Raw genomic sequence first — 24,930 nt, forward strand, 5'->3', positions numbered from 1 at the left:
AATATGGGATGTTGTGAACCGTTCTCTCCATCCACACAGTGTTCCTGGCTAGCTGTATTCCCTGCTGAGATGCTCTATCAAAACCATTGCTGCATTAGGAACTTCCCAAGAACTCCCAGTGTTGCCTCTGGGGTTCCTTGACCATTTTAAACCCAGGAAATAAAGATATTTTGGGGGCTACTGAAGTATGCCTTCTGAAGCAATGAAAAGTGACCTATACTTTTCATATATGCTTTTGCTTTTCTTTAAATAGATAAGAATTCTCTAAGTGCTCTTTATTTCTTACTTGTGCATTATGTCTCTGTTATCTAAAATGGATCTAAATGCAAAATACTGTTTTAAGGGACATTGTGCAGAAATATGACTGTCTAGGGAAGTTCATAAACCTTTTGCTAAAGACATTCTTCTGTCTATAGTCTGTGTCAGAGTTTTATTTAATCCCTTTGGACAGGCGCTTGCCAGTACATCAGTGTGTTACTATATAAATTGCTTTTTCATTGTTGCTGTAATTGTAAAAGAATCCCTCTATTATACCCACCCAATGATCACTGCATTATCTTTCTGCTGAGCTGCAACATTTTTTGGTGCCTCGTGGTGTCCTGCCTGTTGAAATGAGAGGTATTTATTAAATTGGCTTTTCAGTTGTGGCTCAGTTGAAAAACTGGCATAGTGATCAGTAGGAGAGACTTGCTATGTGCCTTGAAACATCATCATCTCCCTTGTAGTCTATTGGGTTTTATGTGGGTTTTTTGGGTTTGGTTGTTTTTGTTTTTTTTTTAAATGGTCCCTACTTCAATCTATTTATCTAGAGTCTTGCTAACCATATTAGGTTACTGAGCTTTGTGTTTCAGAGGCTGCTGGGGATGAATGTGTGAACGCTGCTGTGTATAAATAAATGATTGTAGGTTTAAAATCAAGGTCTGGGGAGAAATGATCCATTTGCTTCTCTTGCCTGTTTTGACTGGAGAGTTGAATTAGCAGCTAAAATGTGTGCTGTGGTGTGTTAAACAGCATTGAATACGAGGCTACAAAGATAATCCTCTGGGGACAGGCTGTTGAGGTTGGTACCTTTCAGCACTGAGCCTAGAGCAGGCTTTGCTGTTCTCTTGTCAATGCTGAGGTCGTGGCTTCTTCAATAAAATTTTGTACCCTTTGGAGCATCCCAAACCTCTTCCTTAATCAAGAGGTAAAGTGCGAAGTAACACTATGCTTGATCATTTTCAAGAGCTTTTGGCTATTTTTGTTTTCTGCTGTGTTTGTTTTTTCGTAAATTGTTGGATTGCTTTCTCTCTAGCTGTAAGGCAAAAAGTTTCCCATTGCAACATGAGGCTTCTTTGCCAGCACCTTCTCGCAAGTGTATTCAAAACTAGATTTAAAAAAAAGCCACTGGGTGTTCTAGTTTGTTTCTCTTGAAACACAATCAAATTCAGATTACTTACTCCAGACATAAACTAGAGAGACTGAACAGCATGTCTGTATTTTCTTGTACCCTTAATCTTCCCTCCAGGTTGGGATCTGCTTGTGTGTGCTGGTTGGTGTGCAATGTTGACAACCTGGTGTTTCAGAAATTACCCAGGTCTAGAAGAGAAGTTGACCTAAGTTTGGAGAGTTAAAAAAGCACAAAGAAATTCAAGCATCTCGTGTCTCTTAATATACTTTCTGCACTTGAGCCTTGAGAGAACTTAAGTTTTTGGTTTTGAAGCTCTTCTGTATAACTACCAGAGTTACAAATAATTCAAGCGAGTACTGAGCTTCCCTAAGAGGTCTGGATAACTTTTTCAGTGGCAGCTAGTGGCATGGTCCCTTGCTGTGCAAAGCCATCATTGCAGAGGTCATGGTGAGAAAGTTGCCAGCATCCTGGCTTTGTGGTGGGGAAGGATTGAGGAAAGGATGAATTGTTGCAGATTAAGAAAGCCAGAGATCGTGCATCCATGCTTTACAGACTCTTCTTGGCTTAAACCACCCTCACCTCCCCCTGGTAAATTAATATCTCCCTCCTCAGCCCTAAACAAAATACTGGGACTTTGCTCAAGAGGGAGGCAATAAATAAGGCAGAGTCAAACTGACATAGGCAGGACATGAAATACTAGGCTTCTTTCAGTTAGTAGTCTGAAATTAAGCTTTTCCTGTAAATGAAGCTTCCACTGGCTGCGTTGAACTGCAGGAGGAAAGGGCCAGTGACTAGCCTTGAAGCGCTCAATCTCATGTCTACCATCAGGAGTGGTTTGGAGCCCATTTCTTGTTTAAGAAACTACTTTTGAAGAAATATGGCTAATTTGGAGGTGTTTTAAGAGTGTATTTTCCAAAGAGAGGTCAGAGGTTTTTTGTTCTGGTCAGAAGTTTTTTGTTTTGGTTTGGTTTTGAGCTTCATTTAAAAGTAAGCCTGCCAGTTTGCAAAGATCAGCTTTAATTTTATTTTCCCCACTTGCCATACCAACAGCAAGATATGTTATCAAATGTATGACCAGGCCAAGTCAATAAATTCTAGATGCATCCTAAAACGTGCAAGGCAGACAGAAAATAATTTTATGAGGTTATTGAGAGGCTCACCTGATGCACGTTCAGATGAGCAGGGGAAATTAAACTGTTTTCCCCTTTCCTTCCTCTTCTCTCCCTGTGATAGACTGATATGCTTTGGCTTGAAATTACAAAATGTCCTTTAAAGGTCTCTGAAGCAGACAATAGAATTGGTCTCAACTGTCCTTTTTTAAAAGAATCTCTGTAAATGCTCTTTTTTTGTCTGTTTAGAAACTGAAAAACATAATATTTTTCCCTTGAAATCTTACTCTACTACTGAAAGACTGTCCTTGTCCTGATGGAAAATACTTTGCGTTACTGTAGGACAAAACATCTAGGGTATATGATTTTCTTACTGTATCACCTTGATGCAACCATGTTAAGGTAATTGTCCTCTACTATTTTTGCATTACCGTATTGAGGAATCTGGCCCCTACGGGGTTAAGAGCATCAAAAGATTATGATGTGTTTTAGTAAGAGGTTTGCTGTTGGATGTGTTCATACAGAAGCTGGCTGAAGCACAAGCCGTTGTTACCCTTACACTGCTGGGTGCCAGCCACACGTTCGCTTGGGCATACAAGTCACTGTAGGCTGCTGTTGTGGAAGCTGGTTCCAAAATGCTTTGCTCCATCTTTTATCACCTCCTTAGACCATGGTTGCCCTATTCATGCTTTCCTGTGCATAGGAGATGAAATCTCTTGTTACTGTAAGATTTCTTTGTTTGCTTATTACAAGCAAAATAATGCTTTTATACTGTAAAGGATGGTATTCTTTCCAGATGCGTATCTGCTTGCACTGGTGGGAGAAATACTGGGTGTCAGCACAACTTAGGTGCTTTTGAAAATGTTGCCCAATAAACTAGAAAGAAAAATGTTAAGCTTGGAAAAAATCAAGTAAAACCAAGGCTACCTAGTAACTTTTTTCATCTGCATCAAATTAAAGAAGTTTTATGGGTATCATTCAATCGCTATGTAAATAACTTACTTGTAAAGCCACACTTTTGACCAACAAAATGGATCTTTGCTGTAGACAAGTGGTGCTGGCCTGTTAGTCTGTCACACTGACTGCTGTTCTGTGCTTGGCTTTCCAACAATACAGGGAAATATTTGGGTAGGTTTCTGTATGAAACTCCTGACATCCTTCAAATGCAAAAACATTTTGTTTCAAAGCTCAGGATATATCTTCATGCTGAAGTAGTAGAGTGATTTGGATGGCTCAGTTGGAGAACAGTTGCTCTGTTTTTTGTGGGAGAAGGATGTGGTATTTTTAACGGAGAAGGATGATGATGTTGTTAGGCCAGCAGCTATTTGGCTGCCTGCCTTGCAGCCTGCCAGCAGATCTTGTTGCACAAGCCAGCCTCACCAGCGCAGCAGATGGTGAGACCAGTGCCGTGGTGAGCTGCGTAGTAACAAGGAATGATTGCTTATAGCGAACCACAGCTATTGATTAATTAACACAGAAATCGGCAGCAAGGATGCAAAGAAGAAAAAATAGTTTTCCCCAGAAGGTTCCCTATAAAGTAAAGGCAGGAGTGAGCCGGTGAGCTACAAGAAGAATGAGAGACTTCGTAAAAGAAGCATGTAAGCACGTGTACAACAGACAGTCAACTGTAAGACTAGAAAAATCCGTATACGGAGTGATGCTGTGTTTTCCAGCTGTTCATCTAAGCAGGACTCATGTTCACATGACAGGGAGAATTCTTTAGGTTTTGTACTTGGTACCACAGCCATGCTTTTTCTTCATGTCAATGTAAAGAAATAGCAGGGTTTGAGATTTGACCTATGGATGTATGAGGAGCTGGTTTCAGTTTGGAGACTAGAGGAGAACTTCTTTATTTTTTTGAAAAAAAGGTTTTTAAAAAGCTCTTGAATGATCTGCAAGATGAGAAAATACTTGAAAAGTTCATATTAGTGTTGAGATTGGACTTGCAGGACTTTAATCCAATGGAGAAGGCTTCTCTCACTCTGTAGGAATAAGAAATGTGGGACAGGGAGTGTTTCTGAAATACTTGATTTACCTTGGTAGATATGGAGTTTTCACTTGCTTGCCAACTAAAAGTTAAGAACTTCTCTAAGCTGGATTGTTGCCTCCTTTGTTGTTTGCTTTTTTCCTTACTTTGTTATTAGCCCGTATTAAAGAATCTGAGAGATGATTGTGTTGATACTTCCCAGGAGAAAAGAAGCTGCTATTAATAGAGCAACTTCAGGCAAAAAAATTGAGGTTAGGCTTTGTGGAATTGGAACTGAGACTCTTCAAACAACCTGAACTTAAACACTTACAGGTCATAAAGCTGCTTGTAAAGAAGATAAACATATCTTTTTGCCTCCATAGATGGATGCTGTTGGGTTAGTCGCTATACATCCCTGTTCCTCAGGCTCTCCATTATGCCAGTGGTAGAGTCAGGTGTCCCACTTCAGCATCCTGTTCCCTATAGGTCTCTTAAAATGAGCAATCTCTAAAACACAGTGCAAAGTAGACCCAGGTATGCTAAAAATGGCTGTGATGGATACTAGGTTGTAGGACTAATAAATGAGATGGTTTATTTTGGCCCAGTGCCTTTGATTGAAAGGGGCTGGTTAATAAAAACTCTGAGGCAGAGCTCCTGTGAATTCTGTTTGATGGTTGTAAAAGGTTGTGAAAGGGGAGGAAGAAATAGCTCATGCTGATGTATTGGTCGACAAGCTGGCTTTTCAGACTTACTAAATGGGAGGCTGAGTGCTTGAGGCATGTACTGAAGGAGATGGATGTTGGGCATCAGATGCTAAGGTAGGACGGGCAATAAAGCAGCAGAGACAGAATGCTGTTTGAAGATATCAAAGGATATTAGAACCGCTACAGAAATGATAGCTGATGCTGAGAATTTAAGAAAATTGCTAAATACTGAGGACAGCGAGTGCTTTTGGCACAGGGAATGCTTAGGAAAAGTTTAGCAAAAATACCTGAATTGTAGCTAAATGGAAGGAAAAAAAGTATGAGGGGAAGAGGACAAGATAAGGAAAGGCTTCAGGGCCCTAGCGAGGTGCATCATGCCAGTGAACTTCAGAGGACTTTAGAGTTTTGCTTTGGTTGTTTCAGTCTTTTAACTCTGGTATATTCTCAGTGCCCTGAGAGGGAATTGCTGTTAATGTTCATGGGAGTTTTGCAGTTTAAAGTCCTGTGGAGTTAATACTTCATATTTGAGTCCAACAACATTTTGCATTTTAGCAGGAGCCTAAAGTGATATGCAACATCTGTGTAGAGCATTGCTGAAATTCCTGATAAATGAGTTCCAGAGGCAACCTTCCATTTGTGGGACACTTCACAAAATCTGCCGCACAAAAAGAATAAACTTTTATCAGCCTAACTCTTCAGTGGCCTGGAAAGTTAAAGAACTGGAGTCTCCTCTTTGGGTGATGGGAGGGACAGGAGTCTGTCAGATGCTGATGCACTTGAGACTTACTTGCTGTTGCTGACAACTAGTATGTCACATAAGCTCAGCATAACTGGAGGCACTGAAACACTGGGGGATAGTTTGTGCCTAAGTTTTGTCTTCTGTGATACAAGTAGCCTCTAAAATGAATGCTGGTTTTGAACTTCTCAGGTCATAGAGAACGTGGTGACTGTGAACTGTAAAATATTATTGGAAGGTGGTTGAATCATTTTAAGTTATACAATACGAATGAAAACAGGGCCTTTGTTTGCTTCAGACATCTCCTGCAGTATTAGAGAGCTGTTGCTGTCCCTACTTTGTAGCAAGGTTGCTTCTGTCAATGCCATCCAGATGTGTATCCTCAGGGCTTGTCTAAACATGGTTTTCACTGTGTGGTGTTAATAGCTCTTACGCTGGCTCCCAGCGGGGTCCCACCCTTGTGCTTTCACCTCCGTGTTTATCCACTTTTTGCTACCCTCCCACTGCTTTCTATTTTTTTATTTTTTTTTTGCTATTCAGCTGTCTTGATACAATAATATTGGGGGAATAAATCTTGTCTCTTTTCCTCGTATGGGAGAGAAAAATAAACAAAAAAAGGAGGGACTAGAAAGCCCGTTAGAGAGGAACAGTGGGTAAGAGCAGACCTGAATATTTCTACCCTTGGGACTCTTTCTAGCAGAAAAGAAGCAGTGTAAATTTTGGAATAGGTAAAACAGTGCAGGATTAACCATTCTGGAAGTCATCTCCTATTAAGATACTTGTGGTATTCAAAATGGATTGATTTAAATGGCAAGCAGGAAGCTCAGGGCTCTGCTCATATTCACTGCATGGTATAACATGAATGGCAATACCTGCATAGGTACACTCAGGTGTTGCAAGAGAGGAGGTTCAAGTGCTTGCTCTAAGATGGCATTTGTCTGCTCTGCTCTTCTGTTGACAAGTACCAGGTGATTTTTAGTTAAGCTCAGGAAAAGGTTATGAAAGTTTTTTTCCTCTTCGCTAGTGGGTGAAGAAGGGATGCTGTGGATGTGCAAATGCTAAGGGATGAAACTGAGCACATCCTCTTCAAAATGTGGAACATGATAGTGTCATTGCTCAAGGCATTTAGTACTGAAGTCAGCGTAGGAGATAACTGCTTCAAGCCCGCATGGCCGTAATCCAATCAAAACTTCATTTTTTGCCTGATTGTGTTGGCCTGAGCAAGTCAAATGTTACCCAATTTTCTGACCTAGTTCTGTTTTGTGCCTCCAGGACAAACTGTTATATGCTTCTGTCTTTTCAAATATGTGTTTTTGAATGTGTTTGTGTGAGTTCCTGAACCATTTCAGAGGTGTGGGAGAGTAGTATAACAGTCAAGAAAAAATTGTAAAAGCTTCTAGCTGGATTTCTTCCCCCCCCCCTCCCCTTTTGTTTTCTTCTGATGGCTTTATCCTAGCAGAAGCAATGTGTTCCTTCATTTGTACTGTTGCAATGGCATGGATTTAACAGAGCTGTGCCTGTGACATCCCAGTATAGGTGATAGCTTCTTGCTGAAAGGTGTCCTGCATCATGAAGCTTTCTGCTCAGGTTGGACTTTTCATTTTAGGGTAGCTGCTGTGGTATTGGCCTGAGTTAGGCTGTCTGAGATTGCTAAAAGATCTTTTAAATGAGGTGTTAAGAAATAGACTGGAAGTAAATCCCGTGAGTTTGTGAAATATTTGTTCTTTGAAAGGTAAGAATGGTTCCTGGGGTACAGGAGTGGGTCAAAAGGGAAGGGCTTGACTCTAACCGCTGCTGCTGACCTAGCATTCAGCATGCAGCTGCCCATCTGCAAAATGGGAAGTGATTGCATTTTTCTCCGTTTTGTGAAGTGGCTGAGAATCTATGGCTTAAATGTGATGGAGTTGTAATTCAAAGATGCCCCTTGTCACTGTGGTTCATTTATCCTGGTTTATAACATTCAATTGAGAAATTTCTCTTCTTTCCAACATTTTGCTCGCCTGATACTTAATTGTGTGTTGGTTGCATGAGCCAGACTTGGCTCAACTGAAATGAAGCCACATTCATTTAGTAGAGTTATGCTGTAGATGAATTTTCCACTCAGTGCTAAATCTGGGACACTAGTCAAGTAGGTTCTGCTAGCCTAAAGATACTCTGAAGTCCTTCACTGCAGGGTCAAAGGTCAGCACAATTGTGTGTGTGCATGAGGGGTTTTTTTTAATAACACAGGTGCTCTAAGTAATGTGCCTACACAGCAGTTGGGAGGCAAAAATTTACAGACTGATGTGGTTGGCTTTTGCTTAACATTTTTAATTGGCATTTGGTGTGCTGTGTAAATTTGTCCTGGCTGTCCTTACAATATTTGGCTAGATTTCAGTCTTTTTGCTCTCTCACACCCAAATTACTGTTATTTCTCAGAAGAGTGTGTTGTTTTGTATAAAGCTTGCATACCTTGTACAGTTGTGTTTTTGTGGCTGTATTACAATATCGTTTTTTGCCTCCTGTGTAAATCCTCAGGTTAACATCCCTGGTGTGTGCTGGAAGTAATGATCTGCATCGTTTCAGGTGCTCAGTAAACAAGAGTAAACCATTTGGCAGTTCCTATGCTATTGCTAAATGGAAAATCAGTGTCACTGCTCTTTCATGCTTTAATTCATTATTAGCTTAAGAAGCTTTTATTTCAGAATGGAGAGAATGGTGTTAGTAACTGTGCTGTAATTGCGGTCACAATGGTACATATTCACCCCTTCTTAGAGCACAAGTGATTCTATGGCGAAAAACTGCTATGTGAGGAAGGGCAATTAAAAGGAGTTATTTAAATAAACAGTTTGTACTGCAGGCTTAGACTCCCCACACCCACCCATGCTGACCCCTGTTTGGACATACTTGAGGAAAACACCACTCCCTTAGTAGGAACTCCAGTGTGGCTGGAGTTTTGGGTTTTGTTTTGATTTGTTCCAGTTGTGTTCTGCCGCTTGGAGTGAAGTTGTCTTGGACTTGTCCAACAAGTAAAAGGCTCGCAGTCACTTTCCCATTTTTATTTTTCTCCAAGGCTTCAGCTATTGCACTCTACCTGAAGATTAGATCACTCCTCGGGAGTGGAAGAGAACAGTGTTTGAACTGCTAATACAACCTCTCAGGCCAGTAGGTGTGCCAACTTCAATTACCATCTCCACGAAAGGTGAAAGTAACCCAATTTGAGGCGCACTTAATCATATGTTAAAATTGCCAGAAAAGGTGTAGTTATCTTCTGAGCTATATAAATGCTAAACTGAAATGAGGCCTAGAAAGGTGAAATGCACTTTGTCTTTTTCTTAAGGAAATCACAAGTGCCACACCTTTTTGAAAGGGAGTGGATGGAGGATATAATGGAGGGCATGGGGGAGGTACAGTTGCAATTACTCATGCCCTCTCAAAGGTGTGTTGCACCTGTTTCCCAAGTGAGCTCTACTGTGTATTTATAGAAATCCTGATTTTCAGAGGAACAGTTGTTGCAGCTGTATGCAAAATAATGAATTCAAAAGCAACAAGTGAGGAGAAGGCAAGTAGATTAATAATGTAGCAATTCACATGTTCTCTCCCTTGGGGAATGTTGTCCGTGTTCATGCTGGAAGGCAACATTTTTTCCTGAAATAAAATTGGAAAATCAGAGGTAAGCATCCCAAAAGTCCAGACAAAGGCTATGAAGGAATTGATGTTAGAAGAGACAGAGGAAGCTTTCATAAAGCTGTGCTGTATTGCGCTGTGGAATGGTTGAACAGTCTCAAGGGGGTTAGAAACCCAGTAAAGCTGCTGGGTGAGGCTGCAGGGAACAGACCCACAATAAGCAGAAGGTTAGACAGTCTGAATGGGTGTCTTCAATGTCTCTGATCTCGACTTATGCTGAATGAGCTTATTATTTAGATGCTCATAATGAATTAAATAAACAGTGAAATGATTAACAAAGTAGGTACTTAAATGGTTATTGCAGGTTCTAGAGCTGACTTTATTTAGGTGAATGAGGTAGTTCATTCTACCATTAGCTGCGCCCTAGCAAAAAGGATTTTTTTTTCCCTTTCTTTTTAATGAATAAACACCACAAACTGAAAATGCAGTGGGGCTTTTACTGGAAAGACAGCACAATGGTCTGCTTTCTTTAGAGAGGGAACATCAGAGACTCTAAGTGACTTGCATGCAACTTCTGAAAATACTTCCTTGGTTCTCCCAAATGTCAAAAAATTCTCAGGCTCTTTGATAGAGTAGTAGTGATCATCAATTCATCAAGTGTTGGTATATGACTTTCTGTCTAACTAGATTATGGCTGTAACACAGTATTCCAGGTACTGTTAGGGTACATGCAGGAGTTGGTCTCCTTTTTTGCCATTCTCTGAACTGCCATTTCTTTTCCTTCAACTAGTCTTTAAGCCTGAGCCATCAGTCAGCAGAGTTCCTTACACTAGAATGCTCGTGGATGATTCTTGTTACCCCTAGTCAGCTGTAGGACTCCAAATACTTCATACCTGGTGACTGGATCCTAAACTAGAGATCTTTCATGCTGTGACTTCTGGCAGTATTCTAATGTCTTTTCCTGATCAGTGTATGTCAGCTTAACCAAACCTAATAGTCTCTTTATATGTTGTGTGGCTTTTATGAGTCTTACTCAGTACAGATAATTTAACAAGACTTGCAAGCTGTTTGCTTTAGCTTTCATTCTTTTACACAACACCATGTGTAGCCTACTGCTTGTCCCAATGAAAAAGAATAGCGGTTACCAGTGGTGTAAACCCCTGACCTCAATTCTGCAGGTTTTCTCTTTATCTGTTGCAATACAGCATCCTGTCTGTGCAAGACTCATGTATGTTGTGAGAAAATGCAAGGGGATTCAGAAGAGTGATTCAGATTACTGCAAAAGCTGACCGAGTTTCTGATACTTTAAGGTATGTCACAGATGCAATCTTTTCCTCTCTTCTTTTCTTTTTTAAAGAACAAAGGGAAAAAGACTTAGGAAGTTGACTGTAACTGCAGAGACCAGTCCTGGGAGTGGATGCTGCTGTATGTACTCTGTGTGGTTTGGCTTTCTCTTTAAAGGTGTTACCAGAGAGACAAAATGCAGCTGTCATGGAAAGCCTATCTTGGGAGAATGTTATTAGTAAATCCCTAGCTGTGAATTGTTCTTAAGCAATGTTAAATCAGATCAATCAAGGCAATTTTATTTCCCTGTCGTCTTTTGCATGCTATGTTTGCATGTTCGTCTGGCCTTTCCTTACTAAAACAGTCCAGCCATTTGGTACTTTGCATTCCCTAGTCATTCAGCTATTTTTTGCTATGACTGTTGCGTCCCACTGTTCCCAGAACCTCTCAGAGATCTGGAATGGTAACTGGATGGGGAAAACACTTTTGTCATTTGTCTTTGTGGATTGCTGCATCAAGAGGCAAGTTTCAGGCAGGAAACGGCATTTAAGCACGCTCCATAAAGCTGCTTCTTGATTATTTTTTTTCTTTGTACTTCGATATTTTGTGTGTTCTATGTATGAAATTGTCAAAGATTTTCCCATATATTCTTCTGAATTCCTTTTGCAAGCCTTTATACTAAGGAAAAAAATCCTGTGAATTTGGACAGACGCATTAGGATAGTTGTGTTGGTCTGTGTAGTCTATTCCAGTGTAAATTTTATACGTTACAGTTGTCCTTGCATGGATTTTATTATTATTAAAAGTGGCTTCACTCCAGAGTAATTGCTCTGCTTTACCAGTGGTTTAATTTTATTTCAAAAGAGCATGTTTTTCCTTCAGGACAGGGTGTTTGCATCAGGAATTACTCTGAGAAGCTGTAGCTGTATCTTTCCTACAGTCAGCCTCCAGGTAATGTACAACTACAAAAGACATCAAGAACTCATCTGACAACCCGTACTGTGAAAGCAAAAGTTGGGAGTCAGAAACTTTTTGAGAGTTTTTGGTATATTTTTATCTGACAAGAAGTCACTAGCACTTTTTGTCTGGAGAAGTCTTTGCAGGAAGTACCTTTTAACTCTGTCTTGAAAAACCTGAACAATGTTTTTGTTTTCAAGAGCAGAGAGACTGATAGGTGAAGTAAATCTAAATCAAATGGCTTGGTTCCACTGACTGCACAAACCATGGGCTTATAGATAAATTAAAATATAGCTGTGACTCTTTCCCTTTTCACCAATGCCTAATTGGTATTTCCTCCCTCCCTTTGTCACCTGCTTTCATGTTCTAGCAGTTGAGATGCATTAGCTTCTCATGGTCTGCTCAAGTTAGGTACTCCAGAATACCTCTAGAGCAAGAGCTGTCTGTAAGGGTCTGAACTGATGCTTAAGGAAGGGAGCGTGTGCTGCTTTTGCTGTCGGTTGCCTTTTGGGCTATGTTTAGCCATTCCCCAAAGCTGCACTGCAGACAGGAAAGAACAAATACGACATCTTTCAAAGGACTGGGCGGGGAGTCGTGGTGGATGTAATCTTTCACCATAAACTGAATTGTCTCTGCATGCAGAGCCTCCTTCAGCATGGATCTTGTATAAGTCCTTGCTCGCTCCTAGGGGTGAAGCTGGCAGCACAAATCACATCTTCACATCTTTTCACCTACTCTGATTTATATAAAATCCAGTTAAAATAATGTTTGCAAATTAGTCCACTGTATAATGGTTACCTTGTGTGACAGAAGACAAAGTTTGATCTGGCATGCACTTTGTGTACTTGAAATCATTTCTCCTAATCCATGGTTTCTGATTAAAACCTTTGACTTCCCAGCTATTGTGCTGAGACTGAAAAGTACTGCAATTTTTTAATATCTCTAACTGGAATTTACATGATGATGTTTCTGCTCTTTTTTCTTCAAAGCAAGCAATGAAGAAACAGAGGAAAACCAAGAGCTGTCTGTATTTGATTTGCTTGGAAATTAATCATTGATGTCTTCCAGGTGGACAGCAAAAGTGTTATGAAGTCCTCCATATCTGCATGCAGGGTAGTGAACCAAAACAGGATTAAGTGCATGGAAAAGATCCCTTCAAACCTGAATCCTTGAAAAGCAAATAGGTGCCTCTAGGAACAGCTCAGTCTGTATGCAAGGGGGTTACTGAGGTTATATTGACATGATGTTGTGGGTACTGTGGTTACCACTTCTTGAAATCCTTTGTGTAGGCTTATGCCGTATCAGAGTGGCTAGAAACTGAACGTTTATCATTTTTGTTGTTGTATGCTTTTTACTAGCATCTGGAAGAGAAATACCTCCTCCTAAATGAAATGTCAAAGGATTTAATCATTGGATGGGGCAGATATTTTGAATTAAAGAGGAGTGGTTCATAGCTTTAAGAGACATTTGCCATCTCTCAGAAAGATGAAGTGCTGCACCTAGCTCCCTGTGGCATGTTGCAGATCTTTTAAGAAGCAATAGAAGTCCCAGACAGGAGGAGTCTTCCCACCTTTGCATTTGCTGCATTCCTAACCACTGCTTTGTGCACTAATGTTTTATATGGATCACTTCAAAAGTCTTGCTTGTCATATGCTCAGTATAAAATGAAAATATGTTTGCCAGACAGGTAGTGAAGATCCTGCTGACTCTCATTTGCAGCCTGCTTCACAGCAAATGTTACTCTCTGAAGGTAGCTTTAATTTTTGTTCTAGCTGTTATGTACTTGTAAAGAAATTATTATTAGCAAGGCTCTTTCTGTAGCCCCTTCTGTTTATTACCAGCACAACCTGGTGGCATCTTCCTCTGTGGGAAGCTGGTTTTGAACATGTTACAATCACACCTGTGTATATTGATAAATGTTCTTTTTGTGGTGTGCTTTAACCATTTCCTGCAGCAGAATTGTCTTGTTGAAGTTCTACAGTAGGCTGTTTTCAGCTTCGTTTTCTTGAGGTCTTAAGCATAGTATTACGGCTGCACCCAAGACCTTTCTGATGTTGCGAGAGCAGTTTCTGTCTAAACAATGGTCAAATGAGTGGTCCTTGGGCCTGTTCAGCTTGTGGTAGACAGCGTGGTGGTGTACTGGTGGTATGGTAGTAAAACCTTGGAACAGAGTATTTTAATTTAGTTGGGACAGTGCTTTTCTACTATAGAAGTTGATTTCAGAATATTTCTGAAAGGGAGCTGGGGCAGCTAGCTTTGTCTGCATCACGGATGCTGTCGCTGCAGTCCAAGTTCACCACTGGGTGTGGTAATTGCAGTTGTTGGTGTTCAAGTTTCTGATTCGGAATAATTGGGTATTGCGTAGTGAGGGAATGCTGAAATTGGAGACCTGGACTAAATAAACATCAAAGGCCTTTGAATCTGCTAGAGAGCCTGCTGTAATGGGCACTTGTTCTCCATTAATGTGACAAAAAGGGTTTTGCTGGCCTGTGCACTGTGTAGGTGCATCCAGGGGTTTGGGAAAGGTGGCATTGCAGTGGAGGAGGAACGTCTTGGTGAGGAATTTGTCCTCACAGATGAGAATGCACAACCTGCGCTAGCGCGTGTTTACAAGAGGATGGCTGTAGGACTGCTCTCGCTCCTCTGCTGCTACAGCCTGCGGTTACTCAGACAGGCTGGTGAAAGATGACTACTATACCAGGAATGACCAGAGTTGTGGGCCTTACCAGCTGACACTGATGTGTGATGAATAAAGTCTCTCAAGGAGATTGATAACATTGGAAAAATGATGTCACTGTTCAGAGTTGTGCCAGATGTAGTCAGAACCCGAAAATACCTCTCTTGCACTGATGAAAGGAAGTGGGAGGAGAGAATATGGTGGATGTTAAGTTTAGTTTGGTAGTAGTGGCACCAGCTACTAGGAGTAGGTATGTGTAAAGAGTGTAACGGTAAGTGTGTGAAAGGAACACTAGGGTTACTGCAGGTAATGGGCCAGCAGATGAGCTGATGGCTTCAGATCAGCATCTTCCTTCTGTTTTTGTGCTGTATGCCACACTTGTGTCTGAAGTAAGAGCATGTGTTGGCTTTTTTTTTTTTAAGGTGATTATGGGTTGGAGATTTTAAATGCATTTTCCGTGACTTCTATATAGATGGACACACTTTGAATTTGGTGACAAGTAGAATGTAAATTAATCTTTTGGATTGACTGAAGTGTCCTGATGAACTTTCTGGGTAGTCACCACACCTGACACCTTCCAGTAATATCAACAGGGCTGCAGTTTTAGCAGCACAGCAGAGCATATGGGGAATCAATTAATACAGTAGATATTAATTGATAAACACTCCTGCTCTGGGGAAAACCTTTTAGCACATCTGCTGTTTGGCCCAAGATTGCATGCATGCACGAATGGATAGTGAACATGCTTTCCTGGATTGTCACTTGTTATTTCTCTTGATAGGCTGGGGACTACCTCTTCTAGACTACCGCTGCCAGGCTTTTAGAAAAGCAGACTGCAGTTAATGCTTGAGCTGTCTCTCAGCCACCAGCGTTCTCACATACAACTGATGTAAACACATGCTGGTTTTCACCATTGCCCTGTGGACTGCTTAGCTGAGTCTGGCCAGCTCCTGGCAGTCTATGGTCTCTTTGTTTTGAGAAGCACACTTCATCAGTGGTGTGCGTGTGAAATTACCAGCTCTGAATATAGCTATCTTATGTATTGAAGCATATACATACACTTGCAAAAAAGAGCTGCTGCATGAATGGGTAGTATATTGTCAGTGCCTTCCTCTTAATATGAAACAGCTTTGTTTGCATCTGTATGTGGTACTGCACTGACTTGAGCATTGTGAACTGAATACTTAATAGACACTGCAGGGCAATTCAGCTGAATTACAAGCCTCCATTTAATTTATCTTCTTTTAGAAAAAAGTCCATTGGTCTGTTATCACGATCATATAGCTCTGAGAGAGAGAACAGTAAACTAATGCTTGTGTTGTAGTGTGTTGATTGATGGTTAAGGTCTTAAAATATCTCCACCTGGTCCTGACAACAAATTAGTTCTCTTGTGAAACTTTTTTTAATAGTAGTAACAAGATAGAACTGGGTTACAAAAGCTATTTGCTACTGACCGTTTGAACTTGCTTGGCTGCTGAAGCTGTGAAATGCTGCTTAATGCTATAAGCAATGGATTTCACTGATAATTTCTTCTTCTGTGGTGTTGCTGCAGGTGTGAAGGTAATATTCTTGAAGCAATTCGTTCAGTGATTTGTTCTGAAGTTTTTAACTGTGTAAAATTCTGTTAGACTAATTATAAGGTTTTATATTGATATTTGCTTTACTTCCTGCTGAGTATAAAGATAGAAACCTATTATTGGAATGCAAATACCCTATGATGGAAAATCACCTTCATTGCAAAATATGGTAGTGCTTCAGAATTGGCAGTATGCTGAGATGTGACCTTACTTGTAGAAGATTGAACCAAAAATGCTTAAGTTAGTCTGCCTTTACGGTTTCTCAGGTTCTTCTTATTACATGAAATACTCTCCATTAAAAAATGGTCTTATTTCTTGTGGTATGTGTGCAACTGTGAAAAAGAGGAGAAATTTCTTCATGAAAGTCTGCAAAGAATACAGAGGCTTATCTGATGATCTCGCTTCCTCTTGGAGGAGTTACAGGTATAAAATGCATTTATGATGACAAAGCAATCTAATCAATTATGTCTTTTAAAAAGCAGTACAATTTCCAAAAGATTTGAAATTTAAATACCCTATTTGAACTTCATGGAAGAAATAGTGAAGTACCTCTTCAGTGCTTGTTCACTGTATTTATTTCTTTGGGAATTTTCAAAGCATCATTAGTACGGGACAACTTGACCTACTCTTGTAGATAAAATTAATTGTGAATCTGACTGTTGTCCTATATTGTAAATGACGGGCAGAATGAATGGAGGCAGTAGGGCTGGACACAAATACTGAATGAAGAGGTGTGTTTCCCAGTAGTAGCCTTGTATTGTGCCTTCCCCAGCGTACCTTCTGAAGTTGTACCACTTTGATACAATCATGGCTGCTCATGATGGGTCAGAGAAAGTAGAGAGCTCTGAGTTTAAATGTCTCATCTAAAGAGCAGCAGGTATCTGGGTTAGGGAAGGACTTACTGCAACAGCTTGTCAAAAAGTTTGAGAACTTTGAAATTAATTAGTTGAGAATAAAGCATCTTTTATTAATGTTTGAATATCTGTGGTCATGTATAAATTAGTATGATAGAACAGCTGCCACGTGCCCTGTTTCCCTTTCTGAAGGAAAAACTCTCTGAATACGCCTATAAATAGTGAATAGTAAATGAATAAGAAATCATTTGGTTATTTCAGAACACGATTCAATGCTCTAAGCAGTGCTGTGCAGTATCCAGTCACTTCTGGGTTGTTTATGTGCTTTTCACTTTTTAGTGAAGGACCATGGTTTTCATTAGTATAATTTATATTTAATGTCTTTATTGGTATAGTCAAATATCACCTATCAAAATGTCACCAGTCTTTTTCAGACACATGCATAACCTTTTCTACTTAGTAGTTGCAGCCTATATCCTTAGCAGGGAAAATCATTAATCCCTGATGAGTGCAACTGAAATGATATATGAAGTCAGCAGAAATCTTTCTACCCAGTGAGCTGGCAGGGCATGTTTATAAGCCAGCAAACTGCAGTGCTTTGCAAAATATTATGGATCCAAAAGCACAATGAATTATGTCTACAAGGTTTACAAAGCTAGGATTAAGAATAGCTGTAACGTCTACTGCTGAAGGTATACAGAGCACGTTATCTGGTATATTTTCTGGGTTTCCAAACACGTTTGAGATGTATACTGAGAGCCTGTCATAATATGTTGGGTGGCTTTTGTTAAGTGAATGATACGGTTATCCTTAGGTTTCCTTTAATTTTCTAAATGGAGCTGTACTAGTTTAACTTGGCAAAAATATTTTTCTGCATTTTTTTTCTGTGATCAGAGTTGCTGATGATTCCCTATCTGGAAGTTGATTTAATTTCTGCGTGTGTGAACTGATAAATGGTGGGAAGCTGTAAATACTGATGTGTTTGGTCACTGTTGACACGGATAATTGAATTAACTGTAGAATCAGGCTAGTTTTCTGCCTGTGGTGTGTGAAGTGTTCGTTGGTGTTTGACAGAATTTGTCATTCAGGATGGATATCTTTGTCTTCCACCCAGATAGCTAGGCTGTTGCATTTGCTCTTCCTGATGTGCTGTCATCCCTTGTAAGCAAGATTTATTAATTTGGCTCTGTTTCCGTGTTGTGTTGTTCTTGCACTTCCTCAGTACTTGTGGCTCAGGGCAATATTCCTCCCCAATCCTGAGCTCATGTGTCAGATGCAGCAAGCCAGCCTGCTGGGAGGCTGAAAATGGCGTGGCTGGCACATGAGCTTTTGGTGTGGGAGGTGGGTCCTGATAGATCTGGAGTTGTGGTCTCCAGGTGGGTCTCAAAAAGACCCTTTCTGTCCCTTCCTAAACGAATTGCTCACACGCCAGTATGGAACAGTTGAGGCACAATCGGTTCATCCTGAATGTATGCAGAAGTATCACGAAGTCACAAGGAAGGCATTGTACTGTTGCTTGTGCCTGTTCGCTTGTGTAAAATCAAATGCTGGGCTTGTGTTCAGGTTTCTTGTATTTTATAATCTCTTCTCTGTCAGTAAGTGCCAGTACAAGATATGCATCTAATGAGAGGTTAGCAACAAAAACATAGTCTAGGCAAACCACATAAAAAGCCAAAGAATGACATTGCATTGTTTGGAAAGCCTTAAAAAAGAATCTTAATATACTGCCGTGTGTGGCGAGAGCTACTGTTTGTCAAAAGACTTAGATGGTGAACTAAAGCAGTGTTAACGTGATGAAATTAAAGACTGAAATATTTTTTTAATACTTCCCCCCTCCTCCCCTTTTCCTATGACTTTTTTTTCATGTGAAAGCCACTGATTTTTCTTTCTTGTGGCACTGACTCTTCCCATTTATGGATTCTGTCTTTTCTCACTTTTTCCTGTTCTCCCCCTCCCCTTTACCTGCCATGCTTTATTGTTTTGTTTTTGCCCTCCCTGGATAGACTCATGCATTTTGTAATGCTTTTCTCCTCTGCCTATCTTTTCCTGATGTGCTTCTGGCTCCCAGCGTTGCTTTTGCATCTCCTTTCTGCCAGACTTGCTCTCTTCCATGCTTAGGTTTTGTCTGTTTTATAATTATGGTACTCCCTGATTTAACAAGCTGAGCTGTGGAGTACTATGGATTTCTGTCAGGCTGTTCTTGAAGATGTCTTCGTTTTTTAAAAATATCATTGTGAATGATGGGTTAGTCCAGATCAGCAAACCTCACTCGTGGGTTCAGCAGCACCTTTTTGGAGATATTTTTGTGCTGCTGGGGACTCTGGGAAGGGATTAAAAGACACTGTACTCCCCTTAGAAACAGGGTAAACCCGAAAGTTGAAAACTAAAGGAGAACGAACCCTACTAATGTATATTTCTGAGGATGTTTCCAGTGCTGTGCTCAGGGTGAGTCCTGGAGGCAGGAACAATGTTTATGGCAGGGTGTTCATTGCTGGTGGTGGGCTGGCTGCTGCTAAATTTGTACTGATTAAGTCTGTCCAACTGTTTAAAAAAAGGTGGGTGGGATGACTGGCTGTTTATTCTTTGATTCTTTGTAAAGAATTGGAAGAAAAATAAAACAACTTCATTTGAACTCTGAGAAAGACAGCTGTGTGTACAGATGATACAAGGACTGCTAATGCTTATGGAGAACTTTGTTCCTCTAATGCACTTAGAAGAAGTTCACTGTAAGAAACAGTTTATTTCTGCCAAAATTTTAGTAGTGGAGGTGGGTCTTATGGAAGCAGTTCCGTTTATCTAAAGGAGAGAAGACAAGGCTGGGTACCTGGGTGCTGGATATTCTGCCAGAACAGATGAAAATGGCATATCCTGCACAATCCTGAATAACAAAGAGAGTCTTAACGCAGGAGGCTGGTTCGCATGAAAGTGAGGTAGTCACTGCTGCCAGCATGTACATAGGGAATTAGGCGCTTTGAAGAGTTCTGGCCAGGGTATGAGCAAGCTGGCTAGAAGTTTACTAACACACCGTATCCTATTTGCAGCCTTAGCTTGGCAGGGTTCCTCTGGAAAAATTAAAGATTCCGTTTCCTGGCATAAAACCACAACAAGGAGTGGGAGTGGAACACAGCTGTCCTATCCCTGGGTTGAAACAGCAATCTTGCAGCTTGTCTTGCCAACTGTAGGGAAGTACAGCATTCAGAGCATGAATCTAGTTTTATGACTGATGCTTGTTAATAGCAAGTCCTTAATTTCATCCTTTGTGATCTGTTGTTGTTATCTGTGTGTGTTTAATTGAGAAATGGCTCTCTGAAAAGCCTTCTGAGAACCTGTTTGAAAGTGACTTAGATTGCTGGCTCTAGGGCTGTGTCTTGTCTTAATCCTTATCATATTTGAATTTCATTATGAAGTGCCAAACAAAAGCACATCAGAAATAATAATAAAAAAGATATTATGTAAATAATTGGGTGGTTGGCAAAAGCGATTGCATTTTACAATTCAAATGCTTTAATCCAGAAGTGCTGACTGTATGCACAGTGCCAATAGGAGTGGTCACAGAAAGATGCATATTTCCAGCAAGCGTGTGGAACACTTAGCTAGGGCTGATGTAAAGTGAAAAAAAGCCAAACATTTAACTAAGAAATTGAGAGCTATTTTACTTAACTAGTGAAGATATTTACCTCAGGGCAAATGACTTCCACCTTAGCTTAAATGACTTTTCCTTTCTGAGATTCATGCTCATCATGCAGTAATAGCAGTCCTTGCTAAATGGCCTGACTGTCGATATTTAGCATTCTTATTATACACTGAATGGACCCAGTGGTTTCCTGTGAATTTTCTAGGTGACAGTGCCTGGATAAATGGCCCTCATCTCTTCTTTTTTCCCCTTTCCTTCAGTCACTGGCTCCTACTGTTACGTAGCCATCTGTTACGCTGGTACAACAGGTTTTGGGAGCTGTGCTGTAGATAGCAAAGCTTGGGGCGTGGGACAGACAGTCATTCCTTGGTGATGGTGGTTTTTCAGTTGAGCTGAGACGATGTTCTCGTTTGCAACTTAGCCTTAGTTGAAGTACTGCTGCTCCAGCTGAGAAGGGGATTCATCATCGCTCACTGGTAGGAGGAGAGGGAACTCCTTAAGCCAAAACCATTGCTGAACACGGAACCTTCATTGGCCTCTTCTCTGTCTGACAAAAATCTTTGTTGCATTTAAGTATAATTTGCTGGGGGCAAGCTGGGGAGAGTCCTTCACAAGCTTTAAATAATTTGTTCTTAGACTGAAAAATCTTCAGGGCAGTGTAGAAGTCAAGTAGGAGTAGTTGTGTGCATGCACATGAGCACCTCTTCATTATCACATTTCGGATTAAATAGGAATATGTTTCTTAAAAATAAATAGGTCCAACCTGTTAAGTGGTTAGCAAAACTTCAGCATTTTTATTACTTGCACTGCTCACACTTGCTGTCTAAAAATTAAAACAAAATGTGTCTGTGTGTCTTGTCAGCCCTCAGCTTCCTGACATTGGGACTAGTTAAACCTTTATCTGTGAGGCTGAAGGCTTCTCTATCAACTTTCCATTACACCTTTAGGTACTTGAACTGTAATCAGATTGCCCCTTGACCTTCTCTTTGAGGTGAATAGCTTGGACCTTAGGGCTGGATGAGAGACCTTTCTGATCCTTATCTTGAGCTGTTCTGTTAGCTGTGCCCTGAGCCCACTGCAGCATATCCACATCCTTCCACAGCTGTGGATACGAGAGCTGAACAGGTTGTCCCATGCAGATGCCAAGTAGAGATGATTAAATGTTCTTACTCAGCATTTTCCCTAATATCCGAGTGCTCTCTTTCATTATTTTTTTTCCTTCTCTTTCTACTGTTTATTGCTAGTTTAACGCTGGCTTAGCAAGTCTACCTGCTGTCTTTCCAGTCTGTGTGAGGACTGTCCATGTACAAGTAGGGGTTGTAAGCTCAGTCTTACAAAATAAACAGAGAATGTGTGAAGTAAACGGACTACTGCAAAAAAAGCCACTGGTGAATTCTCTTGGGTAGTTGAAAAAGCACAGTAACTGCATCGCACTTGGGAAAATTGTCTTTCTGCTGTAACCTCTTCCATTTGGAAGATTTACAGCAGATGGGGCGGCCTCTGGCTTTGTTGGCTTGTTTGTGTCTCGGTGTTCAAATGGACTTGTAGTCATCCAGAGACCTCCCGCACAGTTTCTTTCGTGCTGTCACATATTTGCTCTCTGGGGTTAGGTAATATTGAGAGCTGGGCCTCTCTTAGGGGCTGTTCACACGTTTCCTGCTATGTTTTGTTTAGACGGTGGCTTTTGGTGTGGGGCTGGGAGGGAAGGAGTCGAGATGCAGGGGGAAAAAGTAGAATGTGATTTAACATGGGTAGTCTCTTGGGGAGCTGTTTGGACTGAAGCAGTCCTGCTGTCTTGGTGCCAAGCAAACCTGCTTTGGTGCTTAATAGTGGGAGACATTGGCAAGTACATTCCTTATGAGACGGGTGATTAGATTTATTGTCAATCACTTTGTATTCCCTAGAATGAGAAATAATTTATTAAAGAAACGGCTTTCTTGGAACACAGGCTTAAAAATTCATCAGTGATCTGTCTCCCTAAGGATTATAAAAGCTTTTTTTTTTTTCCTTTTTGTGTTGTGGCTGTGTGTTTTGCCGCAAAAAGCGTTTTTGTTGTGTAGTTCAGATCTACAGGCAAGATTGTGGGTGGGTGAGGAGATTAGTTAAATTTAACACTGATCTGATATGGCTGCTAGGACACCCAAATAATGTTCCCATCTTGGTCGTAATTCAAAGAATGCAGAGACGGTTTACATGGGCCTTGAAGTTAAAAAGCAAATCTCTAAGGTAGTTTTGTAGCAGTGCAAGTAAGCGTGCATTTGTTAGCCTAGAACTGACAGGCTGGGTCTGACAGATTTTTGGTTTAATGCAGTGGTGATGTGTTGAAGTGACTGGGGTAGAGTCTGGGACACACGGACTGCATAAAGAAACTTGCTGCTATATTCTGCCAAACTGACAGTTCTTTTTTTTGTTTTAGATGAAGGACCTAGCTTGTACTTCTGACTCCTATGTGCATGTAAGTTTGTGGACTTGATATCTAGTAATACATGGATCAGTTTAATTTGTTTCCCAAACTCTGTGGGGCCAGGAAGAAATGAAAGCTGAATGCCTGTCTTACAGAAAGGAATGTACAAATGAGTCATCCCACACCACCCTTAATGCCAGCATTGTAGAGGCAGCAGGTGGAGATGAAGGAAAAAACTTGCTGGAAAATTGTAATCCATGATGTAACCTCATCCCACTAAAAACCTTCCTAATTTAGCCTTGGTTAGTTCATCTGAAAGACTCCAGAGAGGAAGCAAGTCAGATCTGTTCTGGGTTTGGTCAAAGATTAGGCATGCAGATTTGCATTGTGTTTGTCTTTGGAAGGTAGTTTGGCAAATCACAGTGAACTCTCTGTACAAATCTTGGTGAGAAAGTCATTTCCTGCTCATTTAGTGTGGTTTCCTAGTGGGCAAACTTTCCAGATAAACACTAGCCATGCTGTTGACAGCTAAAAGAAATAGGGCTGGCCCTAACACTGTGTATGCCAGGTGTTCATTCTTTTTTTTGGCTTTATCATTTTCATATTAAAAATAATGGTTTATCCTTCTATTTACTACTTGATCTTTCTTAACCATTGGGGGAGAAAAAGGGCTTCTGACTAAGGGACTGAATGATGAATTGTGTTACCCTTGCACAGTTCTGGGTTCTACCACAGACGACTTATATCGGGGCTCTGAGGCCTGGATTCATCCCCCAGGTTTGATGCTTTCTTGAAGTGCTTGATGTCATTTCCCTGCATAATAGGTGTCAAGAGCTGGATGTGTCCAAGGAGGTAATCTGTCTAGTCTGTGCAAGATCTGAACTTTTCTCTGAAGCTCCTATTCTTCTTTTTGACTGAAGTGGAAGAATTAAGTTATTGTGCATTTAGATACCTTACTAAGCTGCCTGAAGATAGGTGCTGTGAATTTGAACCTATTATGCATCCATTTCCTTACCTGGAAGATGTGTGTCCTCACTGTTCCCTCCTAGGAGCTGTTTAGGTCAGCAGACTGTTCTACCACATTGCAGCAGTATTGCCCTTTTGTAGTACAAAAGTTACTAGTGATTGTTTTGTTCTGAAAAGAAATGGACATGCGTGATTTGCTGCGCATCACCTTTAGTGTAGTGGGACTGATTAACATGTAAGTTTTAAGTATATATTATCACATCTGTTGAAGTTGACCGAGGTGTAATGTCTTGATGTCTTTGGTTAACACCCAGTCAATCTGAAAAGCAGGGCAAGGCAATACAGAGCCCTGAGAGACGTCTTACTTGTCAAAGTGACAAATTGCCCTTTCTGATTCAAAGGACCAGCTTGCATGGCAGAGCTAAGTAGCTACTGGAAAAAGGGAAGGAGAGCATGGGAAAAATACCCTATTTGTTTAGGCCTTCCCCTGTATTTTTTGTTGTTTGTTGCTCTGAGTTGAAGTTCTTTGTTTTCCTTGGTCTGAAACAACTTAACAGCAGGTTGAGAGGAGCAAAGCCTCTGGGATTCTGTCTCTCCCACTTCTCATTCTTATAAACTGTTTACAATCTCCTTCAGTTTTCTAGCGTTGTATGGAAAAGTTCAGTGGGTCAGCTTTCCCTTTAGCTTCATCCATCATTCCAGTCAATTAGAAATAGTTGAGGGCCAATTGCCCGGTCTTCCATTAACTGAGACACTTCAGATTGTTTAAAATAGCATAAAAGCCCTCTTTGTTGACCGTTGGGCAAGCACTGTAGATTTCCCTGTGATGGGCAGTTACCGCGTGGCTGAACAGAACCCCAGTGTGTCTTGCAGTACTTGAGGGATGAATATTACTACTACAGGCCTTGTCTGGGTTTTGATTCTTTCTCCTTCACCTCCGCCTCTTGCTTTCCCTGAAAGGTGTGATGCCTTCAGATGGTGAATTACCATGCCTGCTTGCAAAAAAAGCTGCTCTTTGTGGCTTTTCAAAACTTCTGTAGTTGCGTTTTTTTTTTTCAGTTACTGAA

At 40.7% G+C, this 24,930-nt stretch overlaps 1 protein-coding gene across 3 annotated transcripts in view; it reads left to right on the plus strand.

Moving 5' to 3' along the window:
* Window positions 1-24,930, plus strand: part of ARVCF (ARVCF delta catenin family member) — a 152,048-nt gene that overhangs the window by 28,368 nt on the left and 98,750 nt on the right. For 2 of the 3 annotated variants that reach the window (XM_075041533.1, XM_075041535.1), the window contains exon 2: window positions 22,910-22,948. The exons of the other annotated variant lie outside the window; for it this stretch is intronic. In XM_075041533.1, coding sequence (XP_074897634.1) covers window positions 22,910-22,948 — 39 coding nt within the window. The remainder of the gene's footprint in view (window positions 1-22,909; window positions 22,949-24,930) is intronic. 3 annotated transcript variants of the gene reach the window in all.

This window comes from Buteo buteo, chromosome 11, assembly GCF_964188355.1.
Source record: "Buteo buteo chromosome 11, bButBut1.hap1.1, whole genome shotgun sequence".
NCBI lineage: Eukaryota > Metazoa > Chordata > Aves > Accipitriformes > Accipitridae > Buteo > Buteo buteo.